This window comes from Quercus robur, chromosome 10, assembly GCF_932294415.1.
Source record: "Quercus robur chromosome 10, dhQueRobu3.1, whole genome shotgun sequence".
In the NCBI taxonomy this organism is placed as follows: domain Eukaryota; kingdom Viridiplantae; phylum Streptophyta; class Magnoliopsida; order Fagales; family Fagaceae; genus Quercus; species Quercus robur.
In genome coordinates this window covers 15,148,453-15,157,041 of record NC_065543.1, presented here as the reverse complement: position 1 = coordinate 15,157,041, position 8,589 = coordinate 15,148,453, and the positions used below count along the sequence as shown (strand labels likewise).

Genomic DNA, 8,589 nt, shown 5'->3' with positions numbered 1-8,589 from the left:
TTAATTTTCTAGAAATTTTGCAAGTATGGAGAATATAAGAAGAAGATGTAATCCAATGGTATATTTATCAAAATTCACCTTTAATAAAAAGATTTGAGTATAATTGTAACCTAAAATTATAACTAATTTTATAACTAAACTTTATCCTGATTTGACAAAATTTAGCTAGTGGTGAAGGTCATTTTCTTTTGAAAATGGAACAAACTATTGAGAAGATATACTCATAAGTTGTAAATGGTTGAATACTAGTAGTGGTAGAAGAATTATTTTATGATTAGTGCATTATCCTTTTTTCTTCATTAAGTTGATTTATTTTTATTGAAAAAAACATTAAAACTTTGATAAGGAACTTAGCTTTGGATCTTGAGGCTTCATGTTGAGCTCGAGTTTGAGCTTAAGTTTGGCTTGACTAATGAATCAAGCCGAGTCAAGCCAAGCTCAAGTTTTTAGACTTCCTAATGAGTTCAAGCTTGAACACAAATTTTAGGCTTGATTCGAGCTTGAGCCAAGCTTTAACACTTTACTTCTATTGTCTAGCTGAGCTCAAACATGCGTTACTCGGTAATGTTCAGCTTGGTTACAGCTCATTGAGTGAGTTTGGCATTCTGAAGTTTCTGGTAGATTATTTGCTAAAGGTGAGACAAAAGGATTTGTTCCCCTCACATAAAACTCTTTCCACATTCCACATTTCCACTTAAGAAATAGAAGAGAATCAAAACAACGTTATTGAAGTGATAAATATCTTAATTCGCATTATTTGATCTCATTCTACAGCCCTAAATGGTAATAAGAGTGTTAACTCCGAATAAATAAATAAGACGGCTAAACTGTGGCAGCACACGATGCTACTCACACATAACGTAGCCAAAAGTAGAAATACAAAACTGTTTCTTTGCTCTGCGACAATAGGAAAAATAAAGCAAGAATAGCTCGCAAAGTTGCTACCAAGAATGAGGATAAAACAGCATCAAGTCATGCTTATCTACTCTCCGACTGTCAGCCCAAAACCAAATTTGTAGTCTTTCTTCCTGTGATCTAGCTGCAAGACATAAATTTACAAAACGAGTAAATAAGCATATATCTATAATCTGTGCAACAGATCATGGATATGCATCCATCTTGAAGACTACTATATTGTAGGTCCCCAACATGAGTACGTTTGCATGATACACACAAGGAAAATGCATTAACTAACAATTGATCCTCACCTCCGCAGAAAGAATAAAATTTAGACCCATATTCAATCGCTCTTCCAGAAAAGCAGACGCACAGCCATTGGAATCAATCTTCCCTCTAAGGCGGCACTGTAAGAAACATAAAAATTAGTCCAGCTCAGATTGTTGAGTTAAAGGCACATAATCAAGCTTGTCATCACAGACGACACAATAAATTTGTCACAAGAATCACAACTATAAGAAATAAGAAAAATGCCACCAGTAATGAGAATTATATATGAAAAACTAAATCTGCTTTAAGTGGAGTTAGGATGTTGCTTGCAACGAAAACCATGGTGAGGAGTTTTTTCTCCAAGATTGCAGCAGAAGTATCAGCTGGTCAAGATACATGCATCAGCCAGGATCAAACCAATCTTTCTATATGTTTTGCCACCTCCCTATGCCCAGATCAGATTTACATCACTGACCCTAGTCCTTATTTTTATCATTCACCACCGTCTTATATTTTTCTTAGTGAGGTTCAACGTTCTTAACATAATCCATGCTTAAAAGTTAAAACCACTCTGGTCTTTATTGACTATTAATTGTTATTATATCTTACCCACCCAAATTCGCATCAACTTGGTCTGTTTCATACTCCAAGATGCACACCAATTGAAACATTGATTTCCTTTCACAAACCCTAACAGGCAACAAGAAAATGAGAATCAATTATAAACTAGTATAGACCTCAGTTTTATAGGGGGACCAAATTTAACTTATCATTCCTGCCTATAGCTATTGAGTTCATCCTTTTATAAAATGGATTGGGTCTAGCTGAATAAAATACAAATAGTTAAGGTGCCTTAGTAGTTAATTTTAGGGTCCACCTATCCAAGCATATAACTTAATGACCACATCTACTAAAAGCCTATCAAAAGACAGCTGAATTTTTCCATGACTTGCAGCATGGTCTAGTAACAGTTGTACCACACCTGATTACAGTAAGCAGAGACAACATATCCCATAAGGCTCTCACCTCAATTAGGTGCAATTTTCTGAGGGAACTTCAGACTTGTCTAACCTTTCCTATGGGCTAGGACTAGCGTCAAAGTACCAAGAAAAAGGGTAACTACTATAATGTAAAAGATGAAATCTATTATTGGCACTTTTCACATCAAAATGGTAATAATATATTCATGCTTAATAACCAAAAATACATTGAATACAAAACCACAAAGCAACACATACAATGGCAGGCAAATTATGTCAGCACCAGGATACCAGAGAATTTACAAGAGCAGAGGTTACCTGTCTAAGGATGTAATCATAACCGAAACTGGCTGTGGCTTCTTTTGACATGTAGTTGTACATTAAGTCTGAAGCTAGAGAAACCTAAAAGGAAGAGAACTGTATAAGAAAATAAACTTGAAAATGATCATAACATATTCTTATACTGCTAAATTTACTCACCTTCTCAGATATCTTCTGAACATAGCTCAGAGCAACCAATCCTGTACTTGCAACTTGCCCAGTGGCAACCTGCAGAAAAATTGGTAAATGCAACTACGGTAAGAATCACATATCATCAAAATTTTAAAAACAAATACGAACGAAATGCATTTGTTTCTCCACAAACACGAACCCATTAAAAAAAAGAAAAACTTCTGTTTTACAAACTCCATATAGTTCCAGAAAAATTTATTGACATGGGACAGATTTCATAAATCTATGTGCGCTTGTTATAAGCTTCAGGGTTTAAAGGTTACAGATTTGAAGCATATTGGTGATATTTAGGGTTTTTATTTTCAGTTCAAAAGGTAGACATTAAAAGAACCAGAGGAGTTATTCCTTGAAGCAAACAAATTGCAAGAACTTTTCTGACAGCAACAAGATTTAACATCTCTAAGGTTATTTCAAGGATTTATTTGGTGGCTTATGGAAGGAAGGGTTTAGGATAGAAGGATTGAAAGAAGAAAGAAGAATCTTGGAAGCTAAAACAGAGGAGTGAAAAGTATGTGAACAGTAACAAGAGGAATAGATGAAGGAAAAAAGGAATCCGGAGAAAGAACAGCTCACACAAGGGCACACATTCCATAAACCAAAACACTCAAGTTCTCATATCAAAATTTTTAACTTTTTGAAAAATGGCACACATAAATAGATGCCATATTCTTGACTTTTTCCAAAAGGACTATGACTTCAAACACCAACTCATAATTCATCTTAAAAAAAAACCTTTGTACCACGGAATTAAGACAAAAAAGATCTATACTACATAATCTTCTTTCTGGACCAAAAAGTCTTCTTTGAGAGGGACGCACAGCATTAGTATTTGATCTTAAAGATAGTATTTCCTTTCTATCCATGCAATAGATGTCACAGGATTTATACTCTTATGTATCACTCTGTGCACTATGGAATAGGTTACAAGCAAAATTTCTGACCATTCAGCAATTGAGTTGGGCCAACATGTGAATAACAGGAGCAATCCCTACAAATGGGAGTTTAATATACATGGACGAGTTTTTAGAAAATAAATTTTATTTCTTAACACATACATATGTTAATCAATTCATACCATGCATGAATGAATTTTCCATTCCAGCATGAGTAAAGGAAGAAGCTCGACATAAAAAAATGTATATCTCATAGAACCAAACAGGGTCTCAGAATCCACAATAAAAAAATGATCACCATCCCTTTGATTATCTTAATTATGCATAGCAACAAGGTAGATCCAAAATGCATATCTCAGATACTTAATCAATTTCCATAGCTCTTTACTTTACAGTTGTCAATTTTGACAATACATTGAAAAGAGAAAGGAAAGACACAGAGAGAGAGGGAGAAGCTTTGACCATAGGAACAACAAATAGGACAAGCACTTAGAATTGGAGAAAAGAACAGCCAACTGAGCCAAGTATCCATAAATAGCAGACTAAGTAAATTACTATAAATTCACTAAAAATCCATAGTTTCTTAAGACATGATTTAATCACTTTCCATAGCTCTTTACTTTGCAGTTGTCAATTTTGACAATGCATTGAAAAGAGAAAGGAAAGACAGACACACACACACAGAGAACACATACACAGAGAACATGAGAGAGAGAGAGAGAGAGAGAGAGAGAAGCTTTGACCATAGGAACAACAAAAGGACAAGCACTTGGAAATGGAGAAAAGAACAGCCAAGTATCCATAAATAGCAGACTAAGTAAATTAATATAAATTCACTAAAAATCCATATTTTCTTAAGACGTGATCTTGTGATAAAGAATGAATTGAAGACAGCATACCATCTTATCCGTGTTGTATCGAGCAGCATAACCAATACCAGACTTCCGATGCTGACCAGCCCAAAACACTTCACCACCAAAAGACAAATTGGGGGTCACACTCTGAAAAACATAAAGTTATTTCAGTAAAAGACCATTAAATGGTATTTGCTACACCAAACTATAAAAAGGAAAACACAAGAAAAAAAAAAAAAAAAAAAAAAATCCAAGAAATTAATCAATTGGCAAGATGATAAAACAGCTTATCAAAAAATGGCAACATAATGTAACTATTTCCAGTTTGGTGAGGACAAGGAACGATCTTTCGAATGGATCATAACTAGTGAATTATATACATTTTTTGGATTTCTTGTTGTCTGCAGTACACAATTTTTTTTGCAACAATTTTATTTCCAGCCAATGTTTCCACAAACAAGCAGATTACATCAAGAACTCTATACTATTTGCCACCCATATGAAAATTATCACCAATTTATTATCACATATCCATGAGCAGCTTCATAGTATTAAATTTAAAATATTAATCACAATCCATCATAATAAGTGTAAAAAAAGAATGGCTTGGTTCCAGTATCTTATACCTGTATATAATTTGCTCCAAGTAAGGCACCATTTCCCAGCTGAAACTGGGACCTGTAGTCTTTGCCCTGCACAAAGTACATCATTCAACAAATTAGAGATACCAAAATGTCAATCCAAGCATTACTATTTTAGGAGAGCTTTGGAAAGACCCAACCCAAAGATGTCAAAGATAGCGCAAAATGAAAAAAATTGCAGAAGGTCAATGGAAGTATCACTTTTTTTTTTTTTTACTTTGGGCTTGGTAAGTCACAAATGCAACCTAGGTCTCAAACCCAGGCCCTCACCTCTACCCCTTTCTCATAGGTAAAGAAAGTGTCATTAGAGCTAGAGCTCATTGGCAATATTACTTCTGTTGCACTCGCTCACAAGAGTTGAACCTATCCAGTATCCACCCACTCCTTTGCCATGTAAGCGAACACCCAAAAGAAAGATTCCAAATAAAGGTTCTCCATCAGACATTACTCATGTTATTCATCCACTTTTTTTTTTTTCCTCTATTAGATTAAAATCCTGGGATAAAAAAGGGGGAATAACCCCCTACCCCCCAACAAACCCAGGCATGTGTAGCTCGCTGGTTGGAGTCCTTTTGCTGCCCGCGAGCTTGGCGAAACATGTACGACAAGGTGGGGTGGACAACGTATGTAGTTAGCCTGCCATCTGTGTGTTGATGAGCATCTATCAGTATTTTAAGGATTTCTTTTTCTTAGGGGGTACTTATAACTTACCCAATAGTTTTATAAGAAGATGATCATCAAAGGTGATCCCCCCATGCTTGCTCACAGCGTGGTAGACGTGTTTTGCATGAAGACAGAGGCAATGCATCTTGTCTTGTTTAGGCTCAGCCAATAGCCTATGATTGTTGGTGTGGCAGTTGCAGGTCATAATCCCTAAAAATGGAGGTCAAGGGACTTGAAGTAGAGAAGATAAAGAGATAAGAGACGAAAGGTAGCGATATCAACCATGAGGTCTAAGTCAATTTAGTAAAATCTTCCATGTTCAAAATTATTAAAGAGCTGTCTCGCTCGGTATCAACAATTAGGCTCTTCAAGGCAATGTCAATTGAAGAAGAAGAAATGCCGAGTGAAATGACTTTCGGGTTTTTAAAAACCGGAGGACAGAGGGAAGAGATAGAGGTGCCTTTCAGTGTGATAAGGGAGGAAAGCAGGTCCATCATCTATACCAGTGACCAGATTTGGATATGCTCCTAGGTCTCTACTACAATTCCAAGACACTTTGCCAACTAGACTATCCAACAACTTCCGGCCCTTATTACTTAGAGAGAGAGAGAGAGAGAGAGAGCCCAATGTTGCTGAACAATGGTTAGTGGTTACAAGAATATTATCTGAAGATAGGGTCCACTTCACACTTTGATACAGAAATTTCTTCCTTATTAGCATGTGAACAAGAATCTGATGGAATCCACAGCCATCAAATGATTTCCAGATTTCTGACTCTCCCAAGGTAAAGAAAAAACTAGTTATCTCAATTCATAATCTGAATAATTGACAAGAACATCATACTCATATGTTCTTTAACAAAATAATAATTTAACTATAGATAAAGAAAATGTGCATCTGTCACAACTTGCGACCTTAATGAAACTTTTCTTACATGACAGATTTCACTAACAATAAAGTGTCAGCCACTAAGTACTTATGCAGGTACTCAGAAATATTCCCTAGATTAGGTGCCTCTGCAGCCTAGAACACTCTGATCGCATATCGGAAAAAACTAACAATTATGTAAATGCACCAACATCATCACTAAAAGCACAATGAGAAAATATAAACATATTTACAAGTAAGGAAAAAGAGAAGCTTCACCTTGTAATCAAAATAGGCCATTCCATGTGACATATGCGGCTCATTTGTAAGCTGGAAAAGCACAAGAAAATATAATCAACTGCCTTAGACATGATATGGCACAATGCCAGCAAAAAAGGGAAAAACTCCATCATCATTCATCAAGGGATGTTAATATATGCGTATTTACCTGAGCATTACCCTTGAAAGAAAGATTGTCGGTTAAATCACACTTCACTCTTGCATTGAGCCTCCCATCAGTCATTATTCTCCCAAAAAGCATCAGCTACACAAAAGCAATTCACACCAACAGCGAAGTTTTCAATTCTAATTCATCATTGGATTTTTATTTTATTTTTTTAAAACTCCTTCAACCAGAGGTCACTTACCTTTGGGTCTATAAAGTTGGCACCAAATTCATAGTGAGCAGTAGGGATTTTAATTGTTTCAGAAGATTGTGAAGGAATCTCCATTGGTCCCATGAACACGCTGAACGATTGTGAACAACAAATAATTACTATCAAAATCGACACCGATAAAAAAAAGGCACAGAAAATTGAAAACCCAAGAAACAAATGCCAAAATACATTGTTGGTACCTAAAATTTAGCACGATTAATTTTAGTCCCCGAAATTTAAAGCAATCACTTTTAGTCCTAACAAACTTTTTAGTCTCTAATGAAGAACAATCACTTAAAGTTTGCTAGAGACTAAAAGTAACCAATATAAAATTTTGAGACTAAAATCGCTCCTGGGCTAAAAGTTTAGGGACTACAGAGTATTGTACCCAAACAATGAGAAAGGGGCAAAGCTACCTGTGGCTGAGTGAGAACCTCTGATTGAGTCCTTTGGTAAAATCAAAGCGCATCCCTTCAAATAGTTCTGGCTTTAAAGACACTGCCAAAACAAAATACACAGATTCAATACAAAAATTAGAAGCAAAAAAAAGAAGAAGCCCATTTAACAGTTTTAGCAATTACATATTCTGATCCTATAGATTAGCAGAACACAAAAGAAAATCCACCTAAAATCATCAATTGGGTCCAAATTCACGTGTAACAAAAATAAATCTTACCCACTCAAAATCAAAAGCATGGAAAAACGAACAAAAATTGGAAAGAGTGAAGGTAGAAAAGAAGAAGAAGAAGAGAGACAAACTGAAAGCTTCACGGTGGATCTCCTCATAGGGAATAGGACAAGGGAGGTTGAAGTAATCGACTTTTTCGTTCTCTTTCTTCATCTGTGGCAGCGCAGTGGTACTGCTAGTTGGAGGCGCAGTGGCAGTGGCAGTTGCCATTGTTGTAACTCAATGAGTTATTTTGATCTCACAGAGAGAGAGAGAGAGAGAGAGAGAGGTCTGTGGGTAAAGTGTAAAAGACTAAACCCCAGACAGAGTTGAGAGAGAGGATCTAAAACTAAAACCCTAGGGGCTTGTTCGTTGTTATTAAGGTTGTTGTTGTTGTCCTTCTTGGGCTCTAACTCGGAAAAGTTTAAGTCAAACCCCGGTTCCAAATTTTGCCTTTGGATGCTAATGCTAGTCAGTTTCGTGGTTGCCACTCGGTTTGTTTGGCGAATAAGCAGCTTAAATTTTAGATTTGGGACTGTTAAACGAGTCATGCATAAGTATAACTGTTTAGCGCATGCTTAGAGGGTTTTTTATTTTTATATATATATATATATATATATATATATATTTTATGTAAAAGTTTAATGATTTGTAACAATTTTTTTTTGAAAACAATAATTTGTAACAA

General features: G+C 35.7%; 1 protein-coding gene across 1 annotated transcript; it reads right to left on the bottom strand.

Annotated features, from left to right (window-relative positions):
* Nucleotides 1-702: 702 nt before the first annotated feature.
* Nucleotides 703-8,364, bottom strand: LOC126702221 (mitochondrial import receptor subunit TOM40-1-like). Its single transcript, XM_050400879.1, has 11 exons — nucleotides 7,994-8,364; nucleotides 7,651-7,732; nucleotides 7,226-7,325; nucleotides 7,027-7,122; nucleotides 6,858-6,908; nucleotides 5,034-5,099; nucleotides 4,453-4,554; nucleotides 2,628-2,696; nucleotides 2,466-2,549; nucleotides 1,209-1,304; nucleotides 703-1,039 (listed from the first exon to the last, which is right to left on the bottom strand). Exons 1-11 carry the CDS (start codon nucleotides 8,130-8,132, stop codon nucleotides 983-985), a joined length of 942 nt encoding a protein of 313 aa, XP_050256836.1. The 5' UTR covers nucleotides 8,133-8,364; the 3' UTR covers nucleotides 703-982.
* Between the last annotated feature and the right edge of the window lie 225 nt (nucleotides 8,365-8,589).